The sequence below is a fragment of the Peromyscus eremicus genome, chromosome 16_21 (assembly GCF_949786415.1).
Source record: "Peromyscus eremicus chromosome 16_21, PerEre_H2_v1, whole genome shotgun sequence".
NCBI lineage: Eukaryota > Metazoa > Chordata > Mammalia > Rodentia > Cricetidae > Peromyscus > Peromyscus eremicus.
This window is the reverse complement of record NC_081432.1, coordinates 41,162,989-41,188,500: the sequence shown is the minus strand read 5'-3', so window position 1 is coordinate 41,188,500 and position 25,512 is coordinate 41,162,989. Positions and strand designations below refer to the sequence as shown.

General features: G+C 35.0%; 1 protein-coding gene across 2 annotated transcripts in view; it reads left to right on the top strand.

Moving 5' to 3' along the window:
- The window catches only part of Khdrbs2 (KH RNA binding domain containing, signal transduction associated 2), a 481,530-nt gene that overhangs the window by 374,216 nt on the left and 81,802 nt on the right, over nucleotides 1-25,512 (top strand). The window contains exon 8 of one of the 2 annotated variants that reach the window (XM_059281720.1): nucleotides 364-378. The exons of the other annotated variant lie outside the window; for it this stretch is intronic. Within the exon in view, the coding sequence (XP_059137703.1) occupies nucleotides 364-378 (15 nt within the window). The remainder of the gene's footprint in view (nucleotides 1-363; nucleotides 379-25,512) is intronic. 2 annotated transcript variants of the gene reach the window in all.

The following is a 25,512-nucleotide window of genomic DNA, read 5'->3' as shown; positions in this document are numbered from 1 at the left end:
ATTTTTTTCTCTCTTTTATTATCTTCTAATTCCAATATATTGTATTCTTTGTAGACCATTTGGACTCCTTAAGAATGTACAAGAATGTCTGTAATCCCTGGAATTATATATAATTAAAGCAAATTGACATGCGATAATATGCAAGACATGTAAATGAAGTGCAACAGGGGTAAAACATGGAGTAACTGGTAGTGTTACTTTTGTCTCATTATCCTATGTCAACACAGGCATGTGGTTGGCATGAAAGCTTAGCATGTATACTCACGATGAGTTGGCATGCAGGTGAGTGGGTTATAGCAGCACAGCATCTAGGAGCTGAAGATACTGAGATATTAATGAAACCAGTCTGTACCAAGATGTGAGTCCTTTTATGACACAGTACCACTGAGGGTACGAAACTGATGAGAATAAGATAGTATCCTAACCCAAAAGAGAGAAAGTATTAGAAGTAATGAGCTAAACGAGGAATTCCATCAAAGGTGGACAAGATAAAATATCAACTCCCATAGCAGAGTATGAGATGGGTAATTCTACACCAAAAGTTGTGGTTGAAACACAAACGCTGCATACATTCCCTGTCTATGGATAGAATGGACCTCATATATGAAAAGCAGCATGGATCCAATTATTATTTGCAGCAAAGTTCAGAGTCATCAAAATTCTAAAACTGGTGCATCCGAGAAAAATCTTTCTTCTATTAGTTATGTTAAAGGACAGAAATGTGACATTGCCTGTATTACTACAACTACCAGTGCAGGACAAAGTAATTTTGGTCACGGTGTTTTGGAGACCTAGGCAGCTTATGAGGAAATATTTGAGAGACTCATGAAACAAATGCAGAAAAGAACATTTACAATCATCTCATTAGAATTCCTTGTGTTAGGATTGGAGAAATGGTTCAGTGGTTAAGAGTGCTTGCTGCTCTTGCAGGGGACCCAGATCCATTCCCAGAACCCACTAATTCCAGGAAATACAATGCCCTCTTCTGGTCTCCATGGGTACCTGTGCTCATGCTCAGCCCCCCCCCCCCCACATATAACTTTAAAATGTCTTTTAAAAAGAAAAGTAAAATACAACTCTGTTGATGGTCAGAACTGCTTTTGAAGAATATTTTTCTCAGAGCATTGCCTTACTTTCTACTCAAACATAATGAAGTCTTATCAATACAAGATATGAATTTAAAAAGTATAGAATAACATCTTTATGAGACAGGATCTTACCACTAGCCTTGGCTTGTATAGAACTCACTATATAGACCAGATCAGCCTTGAAATCATGGGGTTTTACGTACCTCTGTCTCCTGAATGTAAGATTAAAGGTATGAACTTAGAATTAAATTCTTAATGATTGCATTTTACTGCAAAGTTTTGAACATCAAAATTAATTAGTTACTAAGAACTCTGATTCTTAGGTTAAAGGTTAGAGAACTCCACAGACACTAAGATTCTTCTCAGCAGTGTTATTAAAATTGCAAATTTAATTGGCTTGTAAAGAATCCTCTTGTAATTGTTAGTAGAGGTATATTATGAAAGAAATAATTTTACTTAAAGACGTGTGTGTATCCATATACATATTAATATAATTATATGTTTATGCTGGAATACTTATAATAAATATATTATATGTTGATTGATATACATGACATTATTTTGTAAGTTTACCAACAATAATACTTGTAAATAGTGTTTTCAGAGTGCCCAATGAATGACAAACATATCATTATAATTTTAAAGGCAGGATAAGGATAAGTAAATTAAACATTATTTGCCAACTACCTCTTCACTGCAAATCAGGTATTTTTCAGTTGTCATCCAAATATAACATTAGTGCACCCCAGCACTGGCTGGATGTGATAGTGTGGAGAACAGCAGGCTTGAGTTAATGTTCATGGAGAGTTTTCCTTTCATAGACAAAGGGTTTATTTGAGAAACATTGGAAGGAATAGTCTACCATAAGAAGCAGACCTGTGATTGTGTGATTAAATGGTTTTTATCTCAAATTTAAAACTTGAATCTATATACTTCATTAAAATTAAGGAGATAATGAGAAAAGGTGAGAAACTTTAACTGGGAGGCAATACACTGGGAGAGAGAAGAAGGAGGGTAATTAATGTTTGAAAGAGCCGTAAGTAAACGTAACATTTATATTTACTTAAAATACATAAATGACATAGATAAGTGTATATGTATACATATATGCATATATGCATGTATATTTTTTAATTAATTTACACCACTTGGGATGTGGCCATAAACTATCTAACACAAACTCTAGTGCCAGGCATGTAAAAACTCATTTCAATTTATTGGTCAGAGGGGTCCAATACATTCCCAGAACAACCCTTTGCCCTTGGTTTCCTCCAGAACTTGGCCCTACTTCTGGGTAGATCCTCCTGCTGAAGGCAGCACGTTCTTCAAACACAGGACTTAGAGGAATCCAGTTAGAACTAACCTGAAAGCTTCTTGATTCAGGACTAACTCTCATAGAATCTGAAGGCACTGTGCAAGCTTCCAGGGGGAAACCACAGCAGTGATCAGCCTGACAGGATAATCCCAAGGATACCAAGTGTCACTTACATGTTGGGGATAATTACCAGCTGTCTGCTTAGACCCATTCATGCCTGCTATTACTGCCACTTTCCTAAAACAGAATAATTCCTAACTGCATTATAAATACTTATTCTTATGCTCACAGGTAAGTAGAGTAGCTTCCTTTTGCAGCAGATGGAGACCATTACAGAAATCTACAACTGGTCAGAATGCAGAGAACATAGGTGTGATGCCCAGACCATTTGGTACATATACAACACAATCCCTATGCCCAAGGCTAATGGAAGAGTGTGGAATTGGGGGAAGAAATCACAAGGTCAAGAAGTTAGGACATCTGCTATAAGAGAATGCCTGCTATATATAATATGAAAGCTGAATCTATGAAGTCTCAAAAATGTGGTCTCCTAAATTGACCCAGCACCAGTCAAAAAAAATGCCAAGATGGATAGGGTATCTCACAAGGCACCATCCCTGGATGTAGAGCTACAGACAATCAGTGACTCCTGAGAGAGGGCGAATTAGTCTTCTCCAGGGACAAGGCTCCTGATATGGTATCCAGTCCCAAGTGGTGAGCTCTAAACACACAGAGGAGCAACACTAAATGTACTCATTGGGCTACATTTATATGTTCGTGTTTCTGTGTAACAGTGATAAGAGGTCAGGATTTTGAGAGGAAGTGGAAAGGACCATTGGAGGACTTTGAGAGAAAGAGAAAAGGATAAACATAATGTAAAAAGTGCATTTGTGTATAAAAGTCTCAAAATGCCATAAAAGTGGTAATACTTCTTTGTTGTTTCATTGAGGATGTGAATTACTATCAAAACCATGAACTACATTAAAGAAAAAAGTAAGTGCAGAAATCATATTTTTGTAGTAGCAGGACAGTAGGAATGTACAATTAAAAGCCCTCAAGATATTCAAAATAATAAAAAAAGAAAGATACTTTAAATAGCACATGCCTCTATCTGTGACTAACATGATGATTTTATACTTACAAAATAAAAAATAGTTTACAATTTTAACCTTATGTGTACATTATTATATGTCTATATATACACTAATGGTATTCACAACTACAAACATACGTACTGTTTTAAAAAGAGAAATCTACTTGATGGTTTTCAATTTCACATATTAAATATTAAGAGATCTAAGTAATTTTATATTGAATACAGGGATATAACAATAAAAAAGATAATTACATGCTTCTATGATAACTATAGTGGCAACAGGAAACAACTTTAAGATTCTTTGGAAATAATTTTAATATAATAATTAAAATAATATCTAAAAATCTTTTAGATTATTTTAGCAGAAAGTATAAAATACAAGTCTGAAACTTTTACATTTTACTTAACTATTCTTTCAGGCCTGTTCTAATGTTATTATATAGGTTTAAACAACTCTCACTGGTAAAAATGCTGTATGTATTCACTGCCTTCCCAACAACAAAGATTAAACACCTTCATGCAAGGTAAAGTTAGACACTTCAGCGTGTTCATGGATTCTGCACATTGATGTTATTAAAAATATGCATCATGCATATTTATATTTCTAGTTATATGCAAAGTGATCAAAATGAACATTCTACATTGAGATAGTTTCACTATTTACATTATGAGTTATTTCTCCATTGAGTCAAAACACTGAAATTCCATGTTATTTCATATACATACATATATATGAACACATGTACAGTATACACATATACACACCACCTGTCTTAGTTAGGGTTACTATTGCTGTGATGGAACACCATGACCAAAAGCACCTTGAGGAGGAAAGGGTTTAGTTGGCTTACATTTCCACAGCACTGTTCATCATAGATGGAAGTGAGGACAGGAAGTCAAACCAGGCTGGAACTTCAAGGCAGGAGCTGATGCAGAGGCCATGAATGAGTACTGCTTAATGGCTTGCTCCCCCTGGCTAGTTCAGCTTGCTTTCTTATAGAACCAAGAACTACCAGTACAGGGATGATAATGCCCACAATGAATTAAATCCTTTTGTATCAGTTGCTAATTTAGAAAATGCTCTTTAGGCTTGCCTATAACTAGATCTTATGGAGACATTTTCTTAATTGAGTTTCCCTCCTCTCAGATGACTTTAGCTTGTGCCAAGCTGATATAACTCTATCCAGCACACCACTGTAACATTTTATTAGTTGTAGTGAGGCTATTTTCTGATGTTCTTACCTCAGAGACTCTTACCCTTAAATCAAGGCAATTTCGTGTGGAAGAGTGTCTTCAGCCAGTGAGTAAAAGATGACATCTGTCATTTTCTAGAAATGCAGACATGTGAATGAAGTTGAGTAGTTGTTAAATGCTCATAAGTATTTGTGAAATAAAGATGATCGAACCTTGAATATCATTTATCAACTTCTGTTGTACTCTGGTATGCTTCTCCCACCTCTTCTCCATAGGCGCTAATTCTACATGTCCTTGAAATAATGGTAGTGATAAGAATGTGTACCACCTGGATCATTTTGAGAATAAACTAGTATAAAATATGACTCAGCTATGCCTCATGAGCTACTAGGATCCTATCAAGAAAGATGAAAACACATGTAGATTTGTGAATAGTAGCCATGGCATGATCAACAAGCCTTTCTGTATTTACCTCCCCTGACTTCTACATGACAGAGAATCCCGATTTTTCCTCCTTATGTGTAAGGAAAAAAACCATACATTGAGCTTTAGGTATTGCCAGCCCTATTAAGGTTTCTGAAACTCTTTATTCATCAATCAGTCACTTAAAGGAATGTCTAAAGATGTCATTTAACCTGTGCTGATTTCCAGAAAAGACTGGACATTTTTTCTTCATGATCACTTACATGATTTAGGAAACTTGGGATATTTTACATGGAAACAGAAGGTACAGATAACATGATATTTAAGTACATTGTTTATATTTTATTTAGTAACGAGGAACTTTCATTAACCGGTGAGCAGTCTTCAAACCTCACAACATATTTTCAAATTTGTCCATCTTTTCTTACAAATACTGCTGTGGCATACAATATGTGACATTATATTGCATCCTTCATAAATCTGGGAAAATCCAAGATGTCCCCTTCTAGAAACAGCTAATGTGCTTTTTAGATATAAAAGGAATCACATATAATCAATATTAGTCTCACACTAAAGCATTTGTGTGCATTTTTATTGTGTATGGTATTATTTTTCAATAACAATTATTTGTTGGTATAAAGTAATTCTACAAATTTTTCATGTAACATTTGAGATGAGTAAACTAAAAAGTAACCTTCATGAGTGCAAGCTATGTTCATTTGGTTTCAAATATCAAATATTGATCATTTACACCATGCTTAACAGATAAATGGGCTTTTAATTCAAATTTATTGAGTAAGCAAATACTGAAAAGATAGTGATGAATGCTATAGGTTATCTGTTTTATTCTTTACAAATTCCTTATGTGTATAAAATGTATGCTTATCATATCCACTCTGCAACTCCTCACAGGAAGCCCCCCTCATTACATCTCCCTCTCAAATTCATGCCTTCCCTTTTACAATTAATAATTGATTAATTAATTTTAATGCACTGAATCTGATTAGTGCTACCCATGCATGTACAAATGTGGGTTATCCACTGGGGTATGGGGCCAACCAGTGACCAGACCCCCAAACAAAAGTGATTCTCCGTCCTCCAGCCATCCTCTCCTGTCTATAGCTCTTCAGCCAGCAGAGGAGCCTTGAGAGGCTTTCTCCCATCCACACTAGAATTTTCTACTGGCTTGATCTTGTACAGGTCTCAATTAGACAATGTTTTTATATTAAAAACCATTAGCTCTGCAAAGAAGGCTAGATCTCAATTATTTACAGTGTTCGAAATGAGCTTACTTATTTCTCATGTATTCAATTTACTATAGAAATAATAATAAACTCATATTATGGTAAGCTCAGTAGATGAAATTATGAAAACTAGTTATTTTCTTCCAGAAAATGGAATTTTTAAGTACTATTTAATATTAGAGCAAGCTTATTAATGTGTTTATTTTAAATATGAGGAAACAAATTTATTCAAGTTCACATAGTTAAAAGGGACAGAACTGAGACTCATTCCCATCCCATCTTGGCTTGAAACTCTTACCTAGGTCATATCATTTGTTCTTAGAATTTAGTTTCACTTCTTTTGAGCACACTGACTTAAATTAAGGGAATCTGTAATAGCAGGATGATGATAAAAACAGAAAGCACTCGGGTGTACTTGGGTGTAGTAGACCAAATGAACAAACCAGGGAATTGTAGATTATGTGTTGCTCAAATGCATACATGATGGTAGGAAGAATAGGAGAAAATGGGAAAATGATCTTCAAGGGAAGAACAAAGTATAAGTCACACTGATGTGGAAAGGGCAGGAACGCCATGAAGTACAGAAGATAAACAAAACCAGACCAAAAACTGCATCAAAAACATCATTTTCTTTTTGCATCAGTGAACTTGGTTTTAAATATAATTTATAGCAGTGCATTCAATAAGCCTGCCTACACTAAAGAACTTTAAAAAGATGTGCAAATGCTTATGTCCCATAAATACAGCTCCAAATATATGCAGAACCCACCGTATAGTTGTCTGAGGATCATACAGCAAAAGGAAGGAGATTCATCATGGGTAAATTGACAGAACTCCCTTTGGAGCATTTTGTGTTACATTTCTGTTGACTTACAAACCATGAGCAGTTCTATATCCACCCAGCATTTTGTTTGGTTTTGTTTGGTTTTGAGACAAGGTTTTACTGTATAGCCCTGGCTGTCCTGGAACTTGCTCGGTAGACCAGGCTGGCCTTGAACTCAGAGATCCTCCTGCCTCTGCCTCCCCGAGAGCTGGGATTAAAGGCATGCAGCATGCACCATCATGCCTGGCCTATGCCTGCCCTTATTTCTTAATAGTGTGACTTTCAGGACTTTGGGCTCAGGACTCTTAGTGCATAGATAAAACCTGTGTATAAAACCAGACAATAATTCAGAAAATATTCTAACAAAAACTAAATATTTTTCTTAGCCTTGGAAGAATTTGTCAGTTTTATTAAAATTTTCTAAGCAAGGCTAGTTATGTAGTTCAGCTGACAAAGTGCTTGCCTTGGCCAAGTTTGATCCTTAGTACTGTATAAAGTGGGCATGGTGGTACACACTGCCATCCCAGCATTCAGGATGTAGGTGCAAAATCAGAAATTCGGTCACCCTTGGCTACACAGAGTTTGAGGCTCCTTGGACTACAGGTAACCCTGCTTACAAAATAAACAGACATCAAACAGAAAATTTCTATGTAATCAAAATGTCTTTATAGTTGTAAAATAAATCATGTAGTTGAAACTATAATGATATTTTAAACTGTGAAAAGCACTTTGATTTTCTTTGTGGTAATGGCCATGTTTTACATGCTCAGGGCTCTCATGATATGCAAAGCTTGTAACATTTTGATTTGGCGTCCTTTTCGTAGCATTTGTTTGATTTCGTGTGTGGGATCTGGTGCAGTTTTACAAGAAGATTTGTATTTCCGAGTCTATTTTTAAAAATATGATATTTTAATATAGTGAATGTTAAACAAAGAAAAGTGTCACAGCTTCATGGACTCAGCAACCACTCTTAACTAGTTTGATTTAGTCAATGCATTTTAAGGAAATGAAAAAATATGACTTTCTTTCTACATCTGTATTCTGATCCTCTAAACACCATTCCTTACAAGTAATTTGTTTTTTCTCTTTTATGCTGCTTAAATTTAACTATGCTTAGTACATAGTTAAAACCTGTGTATAGAACCAGACAATAATTCAGAATATTTATTCAAACAAAAACTAAATCTTTTTCTTAGCCTTGGAAGAATTTGTCAGTTTTATTAAAATTTAAGTTCCTGCTTAAATTTTCATACTTTCACTGCATCTTCATATCTTCATACTCATAAAAATAAGATTTCCTAATTATTTGAACATATATCTTATTTGAAAAGCCTGATTCTATACTTTCATGAACATATATTGCCCTGTGTTCTTTAACAGTTTTATACTTAACGTTGTAAAAAAATTTTAGTTTAATTTTTTTTTAATACGTGTGTGTGAGAGTGAAGTGCCCACAGAAGCCAGAAGAGAGTGTAGGACCCCCTGGAGGAAGTTATAGACAGTTGTGAGCTACACAACATGGGTGTTAGGATCCAAGCAATAGTCCTCTGTAAGAGTAGTATGTATTATCAACCTCTGTTCTAAATTTCTAGACCAGGATTTCACATTTTTAAATTTGATATTTATTTGAAATCCTTATAATTATTGTGAGAGAGATTTCAACTTTCTTATTTTTTCTGTATAAGCCTACTCTCTTAGCTATTATTACATACAGGATTCATCATTGCTGTCACGTGCCAAGTTAACATATAGGCATTGGACTGTTTGTCAAGTTACTTACATTTATTATCAAGTTCTATTACTATGAACTTCTCTTTTGTTTATTCCCAAATAAGGACAAAGACAAAATAGCAATCACCAAATCTTTGCTTGATTGTGTTTGTACCTTAAATATGAACAGAGAAAAAAACCCACATTACTGGTCTTAATCCTCTGTAGTATTTTCTTGACACATCTTGAATATATATACTTGCATGTGAATTTTGGGCTCTAATACACATATACACAAATTACATGCCTATTATAATTTCAATTAAAATTCTATTATGTTAACAGATTAATTTTGAAAATTGACATCTTTTTGTTATTGAGTCTTTGTATCGAGGCACATGATATACTTCTTTAAAATGTTCTGCGTTAGTTACTCTTCTGTTGTTGTGAAATGTCATCACGACCAAGGCAACTCATAGAAGTGAGAACGTAATTGGGCTTACTGTTCCAGAGGGTTAGAGCCATGATGATGGAACAGTGGCAACAAGCAGCAGCAGGCTTGGGAGCTGAAGCAAAATCCAAGGGCTCACATCTTAAACCACAAGCAGGAAGCAGAGAATAAATTGGGAATGGTGAGCATTATTAAACTCTTAAAGCCCGCCCTTAGTGACATACTTCCTCCAGCATGGTGGCACTTCCTAAAGCTATCAAAACAGCACCACCAACTGGAGATAAAGAATTCAGTCAAGCCACCACATGTTCTATATGAAATTATTTCATGATTTGCAAATGCTATTAATCCTAGCAGACAAGAGTAAAAGACCACCAACCCAACTGCCCAAATTGGAGCAAGCTTTATTCATGTAAATGGGCTGTCTCCCTCTAAGGCAGGGTTCAAGAGATCAACCTGGTCTGGGGAAGTCAAGGTTTTTATAGCTTAGGGGCTGGGGTTTCCAAATGGGGGGGGCGGCGGGGTGCTGGAAAATAAGCAGTGTTACAGAAGCAGAACATAACTTCCTGAGTCAAAAGCATGGTCGCCATTTTCTGGAAAAGGCAGTACAGAATTATCTGTAGTTAAGGTCATAGGTGGGACATAGCCCAATTCTTAAGAAACAGGAATTTAATTATAAACAGGAATAAACTTAATTTGACTTTGCTATAAAATGGTTTCCAAGCCCAAGATGAAGGCAGATTGGTTTATCAGTGCCAGCTTACTTTTAGATTTCAGGAAAGACTTTTGCATTTTCTACTTCAAAGTTGTCATTCTGACTTTTCATCAGCAATTATGATGATGCTGATAATGTGAATAATATCAAAATGCCCAAAGTTTAAAATAAACATATAGTGGCATGCATCAAATATATCATGTAAAATTCAAGATGAATATTTTAATATAATTTTTACTTAAAAATTGATATACCAACTATTAATCAAAATTTTAAATAATGTATAAAAAAAGAACCCATATAGGAATAATAAATTTTAAGAATGGCTAATAGGATTAAAGTATTCACTAAGAACAAAAAGCCTGACCATTTAAGGTAAAATAAAAGACAAATTAAAACAGAGAGTCTAAATATAAATGTGCCTTTAACTCTGCAGTATATGTAACAGAGGAAAGCACGGAGGATGGATTTAAAATAACTTCATACAGAAGGATTTCTTGAAAAGCATGCACTAATGTTAACTTTACACTTTTATAAATTAAGTATGTCAATCATGACAAATTAACAGTTTAATAATTTAGAAAGGTAAATGAATAGAAATTTAAAGTATAATTTTCCATGTTATAGAGAACAAAGACAGAAATAAGAAAAGCAGTCCTACAGATTTAAGAAAGAAGAAAATCATGCATGGTTCACAAAAGGCAAATAAAAATAGAAAAAAGATGGTAAAAATTCAATATCCATCCATACATCAAGTGTTAGGGTAGCTGTAACTGTAATGGTGTAAAGAAAGGAAACATATTGGTCCAAACTTTTAAAACAAGTATATTTTGCTATATTAATGTTTGAGAAGTACTCTAGAATAAATAAAAGTAGCAGGAGAGAAGAGGAAACAAAAACAAGAAGAAAAAACTTCCTGCTGTAGACACTGACAAAGTGCATAATAAGGAAAACACCAACATGACTGTGAACAGCAGTTACTTTAACTTTTATGAACAGCTAACTATGCAGACACAATTTCCAATGACATGAAATCATTCACAATATTCATTCATAAAGACTTCAAAGAAAATAAATCTTGTTAGCGTCTGGACATTTTTCCTCACTTCCATGTATTTACTCTATAAAATAATACCAAAAAAAAAACCCGAAGTGTATATGACCACTGCTGGAAGAAAGAAATGATGCTGAAGTACTAGAATATACGTATGACCCAGTAACATAGAAAATAGTACAGAATAAAATTTAGGAACTTAATTAACACAGTACTTTAAACTGTATTTTAGCAAAGAAAATTAGCTAAGATTTAATTATGCAGCAAGTGTTTTCAGAACCAAGAGAAAGAAAACAGTCAAAAAAAAAAAAAAAAGAAGAGTGAGATGAAGGATTATGACAGACAGTAATAAGATTATCATGTTCAAGATTATTCTATTTGTTTTCTGTGAGAGATGGGGGGGTCTTTTTTACTGTTTGCTCTTATTTTTGTTGTTTTGAGAGACAGAAAGGGGGTAGATCTGGATGGAAGGAGAGGTAGGAGGAACTAGGAGGAGTAGATGGAGGAGAAACCACAATCAGGATATATAAATGAGAAAAAAATTTAATTCAATAAAAGAAAAAAATAAGAAATCACTTTAAAATAGTTTTTAAGGCTAAAAATTATTCTTAAAAAAGAAAAAGTAATACACATGACCACATTTTGATTCAAATAGCAGCAAACAGAAGAAATATATATACATATATTTATTACATATATTTATTACATATATATATATATATATATATTTACACTAAAAAAGAGGTCAATCTATAGTCATCAAAATAGCAGGACTGTACTTGAGATTCTCTCATGACAATGCATATATAAAAATGAAGATTAAACTGATAGCTTTCTTAAAAAATAAGATGACGCCATGATGTAAAGAGTGGAAAAACTGAGTAATCCAGCAGCAGTTGAAGAGGCATTTCAATTCTGAACTCTAAAATTTGGGGGGCATGTCAGGTGGAACACTTCTGAAATAGATGCTGGTGTTGACGCAGATGATCCCACAATGCAGAAAAAAAGTTCCGTTTGAAGTTATTTATGCTGGATGTCAAAGGCTGATGAATCACGCATGAACAGTAAATTACGGAACATGATTGCTTCTCGGCACAGATGAAAAATATCCAAAGTGAAATATTAGCAACTGCGTCTGGCAATGGAAGCCAGACAGATGGTTAATCCTAAGAGCATGTGGTGGTTTGGTTTCAAAGTCCAAAAAATGAACTTGTCACCAGAACTGGCTAAAAGGGAGAGCCATTTTTCTTTCTCTTTAATTTATTGTTTACCATCTTCCTCTAACTCAGAGTTATTTTGAGGATCAGGTGGAAAATGCAGGCAAGGAACTTTGTAAGTTGAACTGCTGAAGAATTATTCTTGCTGGTTCAGTCTACTGTGGTCTTCCTATACTGTTGTTTCCAAAAAGTCCTAAGTAAGGCATATTGTGAGAGCTGTGATTAATTCCCCCAGCAAGTGCTGCTTTCAAATGCACACACTTAAGCATCTTTCAAACCTAATGGATTAGAAATCTTGATGAAACTAAAGGGCAAATACTTCAAAATCAGTAAAGAGCAAAGTAAAAGAAGCCCAGTGACGAGCCACTGAGGAAATCTCACCAGCATTTTAAGTTTAAAAGGATTCATTTTGTTTCTCATAAAGACATCTTTTGAGAAGCAGCCTTAAATGGAAAGTGCATATGCCATTTTGGTCAGGAACTTTCTATAACCTTTCAGATTTAAAATGTCACTGTTTTGACAAGGGGTTACCTGCCTGAATTAATTCACTAGCATCCAGCCCAATATAAGTAGGTAAATATATGTATTCTGTCTTTGAAAAACATCATTTCTGAGAAATTTCACTGAAGTTTATAATAGTCCCATGAGATTCTGTATTTCATTACCATGGACAGATGTTATTATTTTGTTTTATAAAAATATATAGTTGCTACACCATTTTAGTTGGCTGTGTAGCTGTATCCTTTTTATTTTTAAATTTAGTATAGTACACAATTTGAAAAAATAATTCTGCCATTTCTTGTTTTCTCATTGTAATGTACCTGTTTCAAATGAATAGTGTTTTTAAGATTATCTATGTTTTCCTTTCTCTTTGTTCTTTGCTTTTTATTTTTATTAAAATAGTATGTTATCCATAGGAAAAACACAGAAGTTATCCAATGCTTAAAATAACTTGGGTTGCATTTTAAGAGTATGGATAGTTAAATATGTGAAGAAAAAACAGAGTTTCTATGCTTTGCTACTTAATCCTTATGAGGACTGAGGGAGAAGCATACACTGAGGTAGGTCCCCTTAGTTACACACACACACACACGCACACGCACACGCACGCACACACGCACACACGCACGCACACACTCTTATCTTAACTCCTTTTTTTAACCAAACTTCAACTGGAACACCAAAGAAGACATTGAAAACGATTCTCCTAACAATAAGATATTTAAGAGTGGCAAAATTATGACAAACAAGCCCTGTTCCTATAAAAATAGCCCAAATGTTCTAAATGTTTAGATTTGTGTGTCACACACCCACAAAAATTCTACAACAAACATAGTAATGAAGTCTTCAAATAATTTTTCTTTTGGATAATACTATATGGATAGAAATTTGAAATAAATGTTAAGTACCTTTCAAAATACTAATGCTATAGTTTTAATCTTTACATATTTGTGTGCTTGCAATACATTTCCCTTTTAAATTTCTTTATAGTTCCTATTTAATTATCTCATATAATTTTGACTTTACCTCTCTGTCAGTTTCTCTACCAATATCATCCACCTTCTCCTTGTACACATCTCTTCTGCTACTACTGTTTTCCTTCTTAAATATTCAAGGTTTGTGTTTTCAGCTTATTTTAGCAAGTTGCTAATATCTACACAAGTTCCTCTGCACTGCTTGAATTTTCAACAAATCTTTGCTAATGACTGGATGTCACTTTTTGGTAAGATGCTGCTATTAGGGCATTCATATTATGAAGCTTATGAAATTCCAGACTATATTCTCTTTATGTAAATGTAAAGATAACTACTGTCATCTTCAGTATTTTACAGATTAAAAAAAAAACACTAAAGAACAGAGTTTAAAAGCATGCTCAAGTATCAAAGCGCTTAATAATTATCCCAAATCTAAAACCTGAGTATTTACCACCGCTGTCATGTGACTTTAACTTATCACCATTTCTTACTGTATTATGGTATACAAAACTGTGTTCGAGGAACACAAACTGTATATGATCATTTTGAGCATGATGATATAGAACTGTTTTGAAGGTCTAGGGCACTTCCTCATCCTGGCAGTGGAATATTCTCCATAAGTTGCAGCCAGTTCAGCCTCAGAGAAACTTGTAACTGAATATTATTATCCAGAAGTCAGCCCCAACTGATCTATCTACAACACAACTTCTATGCCTTAAGGTTCAAGAAACATTGTGGAAGAAGGGCATGAGGACAGTAGGTGCCAGAGGACCATCATGTCTACTATGAGACTGCGTGTCCTAGAAATGTTAGGAAAGCAATACTCACAAAGTCTTGACCACATGCTACCTGAACAAGGCATGAACAAGAACAACGCTAACAAACATGCTGCCATAAAAGGGCGAGATCTCATAAGGTATCATAGACAAGAAAGGAATGCTGAGCCCTGGAGAAATAGCCTTTTCCAGGTGGGAGCACATCAATTGGTTAACCAATAGCAAATAGGCAGCACTGAAAACATACATATGTGTAACATTATACAGACTGAACAGTTTGTGTTTTATGTATTTAGGGGTGTGTGTGTGTGTGTGTGTGTGTGTGTGTGTGTGTTTGTTTGTAATAATAAGCAATAGTTGTGGAAGGAGATGTGATAGATTGGAGGAATAAAAAGGAAAGAGGAAAATGATGCAATTATATTTTAATTTTAAATATTTTATAAATTAAAAACTGGGCATTTTCACTTTAAATAACAACTTACTTGAAATTACACTAAAATTTAGTTTTATTTAACTAAATACATATTTTTGTAAAAGCCAAGTCAGAATATGTGTGAAAGATTGCATACATATCTCACAATGCAACGTTAGATGTGTACTAACAAATTTTCTGACTAGCATTTTGCATAATTAAATAAATCTATATTTGTGCTCCAGCTGGCATCAGATAGAAATCCATTCTTCTTCTCATTAAGATACAATGATGTTGAGAAAATTATTGCTTTAAAATGGTAATCAACCTATCAGTGTCACAAATGAAGACTCTTCTAACAGCTAAACGTAGTAGGACTTTTCAGTAATTTGTATGATTCTCAATATTTCTCATTTAATCTTAGACAGTCTAAGCCTGAGTAGAAAACAATCCAGTATTTCATACACAGAAGGAAACTGACAACATTTTATTAACCAGCAATGTTTAATAGAGGATATTTTCTTGTAAGAACTTTAGATAATTATTTTACCCTTATCTATAAATAGAAAACTATACAAATTATTGGTCATGTTTTACTTAAAATGTGATCAAAAGTGTTTCTAACAAATGCAATAGTATGATTCCAGGAATATAACATGCCCTTCAGAGTGTTAGATTGTGATATTTATGTGCAACTGTGCATCGTGATTCAGAGCTGTGCATATAGGACTGCATGGGCATAGGGTTCAGTATACAGACTTACTGTCCAGGTTTGCTGGGCTGAGCTGACCTCACCATAAACATAATAGTTAAAATCTAGTCTGCTCCAAAGATCTTACATATGTGCAGTTGTGTGTGTTTGTGACTGTGTCTATGTAAATGTTGTCTGCATGTATGAATGTCTGTCTGTATGTCTGCCTGTATGTGTGTTTGCTAAGCCATATTGAGAATAATAAGTAGTATTCAAGCCCTGATACCTGTTTCTGGAAATTAAGATTGAACCAAGTAAACAGTCTATTTGAAAGACTATCCATTTTGTATTCCAGTTTAGGACTCCACTGTGTTTATAAAAATTTAGTTCTTGAGATGTAAATTCTTGCTGCTCCAAATTTCTTTAACTTAGAACCCCATCTTAAAATTGCTCAGTCTTCTTTTTAGCAGATTCCTCATAGGATTATGTATGCATTCAATTTTTCAAAGAATTTTATATAATTTTTCAGTGATTCTATATAATTTTAATTTAAAATGATTGTTAAAGAAATTATATAATATAATATGTATATATATACCATTAATCATGAAAAGATTGTCTTATAGGGGACTGATGTACATGATCCAATAGAACAGTTTTCAACACATATCTTAATTAAGAATATAAGGTTCATTATTTAAAACTCTTCATCTTTCTATTCTCTGAGTCTTTCTTCTCATTGTCTCTCACAGAACTTTATAAGAACCGAATAAATGAATGCCCTTAAAAAGCTAGCATTGTGTACACCTCTTAATGTCATAAAGTTGTACTTGATATTTGTTATATTAGAGATCAGAAATGGAGAGAGAGAGAGAGAGAGAGAGAGAGAGAGAGAGAGAGAGAGAGAGAGAAGACTGAGACCATTGTGGATGTGTGTCTTGGTTTGATTTTTAGCTAAGGCTGTTGTCAGTAGCAAAGCAGATCTATGCAATTAGTAGCTATATTTGCCTTAACAATTTTGGCTGACAAAACAATGGGACAGAAAAACAAATAGCAGTTCCATTTTGGGAAAAGGAAGTATATCCCATAATATATATATATATATATATATATATATATATATATATATATATATATATTGGTTTTTCGAGACAAGGTTTCTCTGTGTAGCTTTGCGCCTTTCCTGTGACTCACTTGGTAGCCCAGGCTGGCCTCGAACTCACAGAGATCCGCCTGGCTCTGCCTCCCAAGTGCTGGGATTAAAGGCATGCGCCACCACCGCCCGGCCCCCATACTATAATTATTATATAACAAAAAAATGATACTTTTTCCTTTTAGATGATGACTAGAGATGAGGAAGGAAAGAAATAGGTTTTCATTATAGGCTGTTTATTTTAAGCACATAAAATGTAAAATAAACAATTCCAGTCCTTTCTATTTCTATTATGGATGGCATATATTTTAGAAAGAAAAAAAAATCTCTTTTTTTCAATCTTATATACAGCTAAAGTGATTTGTTTTTAAATATTATTTATGGCATTAATGTAGATACATATTTTTCTTTTTCTGGAAAAAGAAAGATCCAATCATATTTGCAACTTATTATATTTGTGAGATAAAATCCTAAAAATTATATTGATCACCTCTAAGATTTGTACATCTTAAGGTGCTATGAAAATTATATTCCCATAAAGAATAAGAATATTCCTTTCCCATATTGTGAATAATCTGTTTGTATTTTTTGTTGTTGTTGTTGAGGTGAGAGGCAAAAATGTTCTAAGTTTGGCATGCTTTCACTTTCAGCATATCTCACACTTTTTTATTGTTGTTCATTTTTTTTATCTATTCCAGTTCTTAGTTAAGATTACTATTGCTGTGATGAAACACCATGATCAAAAAAATTTGGGAAGGTCAGGGTTTATTTGACTTACACTTCCATATCATAGTTCATCACTGAAGGAAGCCAAGAAATGAATTCAAGTAGGGATGGACTCTGAAGACAGGAGCTGATGCAGAGGCCAAGGAGGAGAGCTGCTTACTGGCTTTCTCCTCCTAGTTTGCTTAGCCTGCTTTCTTATAGAACACAGGACCACCAGGCCATGTATGGCACCACCAGAATAGGCTGGGCCCTCCCCCGTTGATCACTAATCGAGAAAATGTTCTATAGGTTCCCAACAGCCCAATCTTATGGAGGCATGTCAGTTGAGGTTTCCTCCTCTCAGATGACTATAGCTTCTGTCACACTGACAGAAGTTTAGTTCCCAACATAGGAATCTTTATGCAATTAATAAATAAAAATGTAACATTCCCACAAAGCAGCCAGGAGAACTTCAAGTCTGAAACTAGCCCAGGATACACAAACAGTTCAAGTCCAGGATAACCTTGTCTCCAAATAACACAGCAAACAGAAGGAACAAAAGGAAACATTGACATTACTGTACAGAAACACAGATTAATAATGCCGTCAGTGAACTTTTTGTTGATGTGAACCATGTGAAATTATGATTTCATGAGTAAAAATTCCACTAGATATTATCAATTTTATACTCTTCAAACTCATTCTCCCCCAAAAATTATATGAACATTATTACAGTAATACTGTTCCTATTATTAATTTAATTGTGCTGATCATATCCCTTGTCATTCTAAGCATTACTAATTTTTAAAATAAATTTGATTTATGAAGCAAAGATGTTAGATTATAAGAATGATTCTTGGAGGAAAAATTCTTCCTTGTATTTTTAGAATTTCCTCACATGTGCTGTGTTTCACTGTAGAATTGTATGTACTTACCTGTTCAAAATGATTGAAATGAATGTGTTTGTATATCGGTTGAATGTTCTTGATAAAGATCGTTAAATGAAGTAGATAATTTTAAAGTTCTCATCCATGCTGGTGAGTTGACTCCATGGGTCAAGACACTTGCCACCAAGCCCTGCAACCTGGGTTCAGTCTCTGGAACCCACATGATGGAGAGAGCTGACACCCACAGTCTGTGTTCTGACCGCCACATCCATGCCGTGGTGCACACAAGCATAGCAACAACAAGCATGCCCATACACAAAGAGTAATAAATAAATGTAATTCTGAAACCATCTAATCTTTGTGATGACTGGAATAATAAGTACTTTCCAGAGTCTGAAAAGAAGCTATATACCAGAACACAAGCCTAAGGTTATTGAAATACTAAAACTCTTTAGGGATATGTATGTGTTTTCAAATTAAATAATGTATAACTTAATATAACTCTGTGTCCAAATATCAAAGTAATTCTAGTCTGAATAGCTGTTTTCAAAAATTATTCCTAGCTCAGAAGCCTGAATATTTGACTAGATTTAATTTCAGGGTTTATTGTTTTTCAGGGCTTATTTTTTTTAATTGAATAAAAGAAACTTACTTAATAGAGTCATTCTTAGGTTTGTTTTTTCACACTTCTTTAATGAAATTTGGGCGTTGTGATTTAATTACTTCAGTGATTCACATTTTGTGATTTAAAGGAGTAATGATTAATATTGCCAAGTAAGTGAAGTTTGTTCTCAAAAAACATTGATGGAAAATTACATTTTTCCCCTCAAACATAACAGTCCAGTTGTTTGTAATATGATCAACAGCAAAATCCTGGCATGTGTGGGCTCTGGTATCTCTCACCAACCTGCTTATATTATGAATGTATGTAAAATAAAAGAGAAAGCCATTTTAGAGAATAAGTAGATATAAAATATCTTTAGACAAAACAGGATACTGAATTTTCAAATGGATAATCTCCTTAGTTATATGATTTCTCTTCACCATGAAATTAATTTATTTTTATAATTCAAATTTATATTTTATAAACCTGAGAAAATGTGTAGTTTTAGAGTACACAGTATGAGATTTGATGGCAGGGACGATGCATTGTTTATTTACTTATTTATTTACTTTCTGTCCTTTAGTAAGTGTATAGTGAGTAGCTGCTCCATGCAAACAATGGATTCAAAGGTACTCAGATTGCTGTGAAAACTGACACAGAGGGTATGCAATTCCTGAAACTTTGTGTGCTGATCGTAATGGATGAGTGGAACCACATCTGGTTAAGAAAATTATAGACATCTTAGGAGAAGCAACTGTGAAGATGCTCAGGAAATACATATGAGTTTATAAAGATGAAGGCCTAAAGTTCTATTCTCTTTAGCAAATCTGTTTCAGACCCTTCCAAAGGGTCCATGATGCTTAGAGTACATAGAACTGTGAGTATTGTATTTGCATTCATTATGGAACACAGCATGTTTTCAAGGATCTGAAGACTATCCAATGACAGGTCACATTGACTCCATTTGTCAGGGCCTCTTAAAGCTATTATAGTAGAATTCATCCTGAATATGCAACCAGAATAACATTGCTAAGATGAAAATCAGAATATTTGTTTCTTTTACTAAAATTCTGCCATGACCTTCCACTTACTAAATAAGTCTAGAGTAACTGTTTTGAATACTAATAGCTACAATAACTGCTTTTCAGATTTACCCTTGTAAATATTTTTTTTCTGACAGTTATCTCTTGATAATGCACTGCAACACCATTATTAATGTCAAGTTTTGATTGGCTTGTCTTTCATGCTGTAGTTAAGACCCTTCTCTCTCTTCCTGTAAAAATACACTGTCACTGTCTTGGTACTCCTTTACCCTTTGTTTATGGCTGTGTGTGATGTATATGTTGTGGTGCCAAAAACAGCTTGACCACACAGCTGCCATGACAGGCTTAGAGGCCCAGACATAGCTGCCATGACAGGCTTACTGGTAGGCAACACCCGGATCCAGGAAAAGCCATAAGCTGACACCACCTAGGGATGAGCCAGGGATGGAGAAGTACCTGAGATCCCAAACATTCCAACCATTAGATAAGGTTAGATAATAAGTCCAGATGTCCTTGAGCCTAGCACACACCTATTTCTCCTTTTTGCTGATACCCCCAAACAAATGTCAGCCAACCAGGGTCCTGAACTGAAATCCCTTCACCCCAACCTCCTCTACTATGATAAAAAAAAAAAAAAAAAAAAAAAAAAAAAAAAAAAAAAACCCTATGCCTCCTGGACTCCAGCCTCTCTGATCTCACCTCTGTGGTAGGACACAGAGACCAAGTCCGAGCTTGAATAAAGGCTCTTTGCTTTTACATATGGTGGTCTTTTGGGGGTCCCCGTGATCTGGGCATAACAATATACTTAAGTAAACTTCAGGGTAACTCATTGAGAAAAAATATAATAATTATTTAGTCATAAAGGAAAAAAATTAAGGCTGAAGACTTTATTCTTGTAAACAAATAATTCATAGTTAATGAAAATTTCCTTTTCTTTGACCTACAGTAGTTGAAACTACTGTGCTCATTCATGTCCTTGAAGTCATATTCCGAATGCATGTATTTGCCATGGCTCTATGGTAGGCAGAATACTTCCTTAGTCTTTAGCAGTAGATTTGGTCATGTGACTTGCTTTAGCCTGTGCAGTTTAGTGTAAATAAAGTGAAGATGTCTTGCCTCATGTGTGTTTTCCCCTCTGCCTCTACCAATGACAAAAGAATATGGCCTGAGGAGCTATCTAATCCTAAAAGCCTGAGAGACAAGTACACCTAATGAGCATGCCCAACTTGGTTGTGTCCAAATATATACAAACCTAGACACATAAATGAATTGTATAAACATTCCCACATGATACAGGAATTTTGTGCATGTTCTTTGCATTAATGGCTAATAAATAATCTGAGCATGAACTTTGCCATAACCATAAATCAGTACATATTTTCTGAAGAGAAAATCCTTTTTTAATACATTTGTAATTGTTTTTTTGAAATTCAGATTTATTCAGATGGCTCAGTTTGAACCTTGAGACTGCAGAGTTAGAGCAAACAGTATTTGTAACCTTCAGAAATGGCATTTCATCCACTTAAGAGAAGCATAAAATTCTAATTCCTAAAACTTGATTGATTTTCAACCTATGTACGTTATATCCAGGCATGGCCACCCTACTTGATGTCAGAACACATCTAATAAGACAAGAACTAAAACAGTCACTTGAAAAGTTTTTTGCACCCCATAAGCCTCCGCACTGACGCAGCAATCCAAATCAGAACAAATTAGAAAAAGCCCCCGTTTAATGGGTAAAGCATTCCTGGATGATTCTCCAGCCCCACAGAGAGGAGACAGAGAAGAGAGACAGAAAAGTCATGTGTTTGCTTTCTGGGCTGCAGTTTAAATACCCTGTGGGAGTGTTCTTGAGCCTCTCTGGGGGAGGAGCCCTGTTTGGTAGGACTTTCTGAGGGGCAGGTTCTGGACAGAGAAGTGGGGCTTCTACCAGAACATTCCAGACTCTTTGGGTATATGGATGCCAGGGTGCCAGAGGCTGAGGTGGAGCTTCCACCAGCACACCACTGCCTCACTTTGACAACAAGTCTACGCCTTAGAAACAAAGTCTAAAGATGGACACCTTATTGCCTAGAAGGTACCTTATCAGTCAGTAGGGAAGCCAGCAGTCAGTCAGCATAGTCAACAGCAAGCAGACTGGTTTCCTTGCCTATGACAAACTGGATTTTCAGCTAAACTCCAACTCAAAGCAAAACCAGGAAACTATCAACAAAAACCCACTTCCATGTTCCCTACTGGAGATGTATGCTTAAAGGCGTTAAAACAAGAAACAACTGATGATGAAGTGCCCCGGCCCCAATGATACATCTACATTGTAACGTCTGCCCCTAAAGCTAAGTGATCATCGCAAAAGAGGGAGCAGAAAAAATCTGTAAGAGCCAGAGGACCAGGAAGTCTGCTTCCAGATTGAGATTGTGTCTCCTAGAAAAGTCAGGGCAGCTTCATACATAATACTGCAACAATATGGCCACTTAAACAAGGACACTACCAATAGATATGCTAATGTAGAAGAGGGAAGTCACAGGAGGTCCCAACCCTAGACAAAAAATAACAGGTACCTAAGGATGCTGAGAGCAGAAGTAGTTTGTCATGCAAATGTTTAACAATTAGTGGAAAAGAGGCCTGGAGTTTGGGAGGTAGGAAGAGGCAAAGAATGGGAAAAGTTAGAGGAAGGAAAAGTGGTGGAAAGAAATGAGATCATTCTATTTCGTTTTTTAAAAAAATTTTTTTTTGAGAAAAAGTTGTCTCCTTCCTAACATTTCATAACATGCTTAATTTGTCACATAGGAGTTATTTTAAATACTCAAGGTCATGTAGGTTCTTCCTGGCCATCATCCATTTGTCTCTCCTTCCTGACAAAGTTGTCAGTGTGAGAAAAGTGTAGGAAATCACCCACCGGTGTATGGAACTTGAATTGCCGTATTTGATCTCCAGACTAATGATCTGGGGAAAGCAAAGAAGATGGAAAGATTCCAACTGAGAAATACTAATTTTATTTATTTATTATTATTATCCTCTTATTTTGAGTAATAGATTTAGTGATTACCATAATAAAGGTGTGTGTCTACATCTAATGAGCTACTCAAGCAAATTTATAGAAAGTATTGACTGACTTTTGAAAGTTGCACATATGTAAAGTTTATTGTTTTATTGCAAAATAATTCACCTTTACTTTTTAAACTTATCAGTGACTTTTTTGCTTTAAATAGAATGTATAGGGTATACAGTTTGTGGCCCCATAATGCTTTAAACAAAACCTGTAATTAAGTGGAAGTGTAGTTTTTTGCACTGTTATTTATGAGATAAATGATTCCTACCCACTGAACTGGAAAATATTCTTTTTAATCTTCTAAATAATCTAAAGTTTTAATTCTATTTTAATTTAATAATATTTACAGTATATTATATAACAATTATATTTAACATAAGTTATCTAAATACATATAAAAATAAAGGGTAATGCAATTAATAATATAAATATGTATTTTATTGTTTTTTATTTTATTATTTGTTTTTGAAAAATAATTCCATATGGACATGGAGTTTAGAATTACTGTAAGAATAGTTTATATACACATCTCAAAATTTATGGTATTTTTGGTGTCTAGAAGCAGGTTGAAAAGACAGTAGGTCTTTGTTAGTTAATAATCTAAATATGATTGAACACACTTTTTGGGGGGTGATTGATTTTAAATTACTGGCCAGGGGGTTGTGCATCTGTTATTTTGGTCATATTATTTGCAAGTTCATAATTTTCTGTAATAAAGCAAATTGAGATTTAGAGGAAAGCCATCATGCCTCATAAATGAGATGGAAACCTTACATGCATGAAGATAGTTCTGATAAAACATTTGTTGTCAAACATGCATGCTCATTGAATAGTCCAGAGTAATCAGTGATACAAGAATCTTGCATCTTACATGAACAACAGTGGCTAGCAGCACTCATGTATATACTTATGCTAATCCCATCAGGTGAGAATAAGACAACTTTTTTAGACAAATTTGAAGGAAGTGTTATAAAATACAGGCCAGGATGATGGATACTGGCCAGGTCCATACCTAGAGTATAACTCAGAATTATATTAGTCAGGGGTTTATAAAAGGCAAGACCCACAAGGCTAGATACTTCTCACCTTCATCCAGTCTTGTCATACTTTCTGCCTACATACCGCCTGCCTACATACAATCACACACACACACACACACACACACACACACACACACACACACACATCATATGCAGTTGGGTCAACCAAGCCTGTTTATAGAATCAAAGCACATGATGGCTTGTCATCTTACATGAACAACAGCCCCTAGCATTCCATTATGATATGTAACAGTTGCAAAATTACAGTTATGAAGTAGCAATGAAAAATATATGGTTGGGGGTGTCACTACAACTTGAGGAATTTGACTAAAGGGTCTCAGCATTAGGAAGGTTGATAACCACTACTGTGTATAATCTCATCTGCTCTGATCCCAAGATGGTGATGGCCATTCATGCTTGAATACTCCTCCCCTTCTTCCAACTTTTACATTCTTTTTTCCCTCATTTATTACATCCCAACCACAATTTCCCCTCCTTCCTCTCCTCCCAGTCCTTCTCCCTACTCCTTCCCTCCCCCAGATCCATTCTGCTGTGAGATAGTGCTTTTGTACACTTGTTTAATAAAATGCTGATTGGCCAGTAGCCAGACAAGAAGTATAGGCAGGATAAGCAGACAAGGAGAATTCTAGGAAGAGGAAGGCTAAGTCAGGAAACATCAGCCCGCCGTCCAGGGAGCAGCATGTAATGGCACACAGATAAAGCCACAGAACACATGGTGACATATAGATGAACAGAAATGGACTGAGTTTTAAGTGTAAGAGCTAGTCAGCAGTTAGCCTGAGCTAAAGGATGAGCAGTTTCAATTATTATAAACCTCTGTGTGTTTACTTGGGGGACGTGAATGGGAGAGATTTGTCCCAACCACTGGCAGGCCAGGACACAGGAAAACTGCAACTACACCACTCCTTCTCCTTTCCTCTCAGAAAAGGGCAGCCCTCCCAGGGATATCAACCAAACATGGCAAATCAAGTCGCAATAATACTAGGCACATTCTCTCATATTAAGGCTAGATGAGGTAACCCAGTAGGAGGAAAAGGGTCCTAAAGCAGTCAAGAATCAGAGACAACACCCACTCTGACTCTTAGGTGTTTCCCAACACCAAGCTACACAACCGTAACATATAAGCAGAGGACCTAGGTCATTCTTCATGATCCTTATTCCATGATGTTCCCTGAGCCTTAGAAGATGCTATAAGTATTGATTTTCTATCATTTCTGGCTGATAATTGGGCCACTAGGAGTCATTTATTCTGAACACTTTGCCCAGTTGTGAGACCTGAACAAGGCCTACAACAGTATCTATCTGTAGAATAAACATAAATGTGTT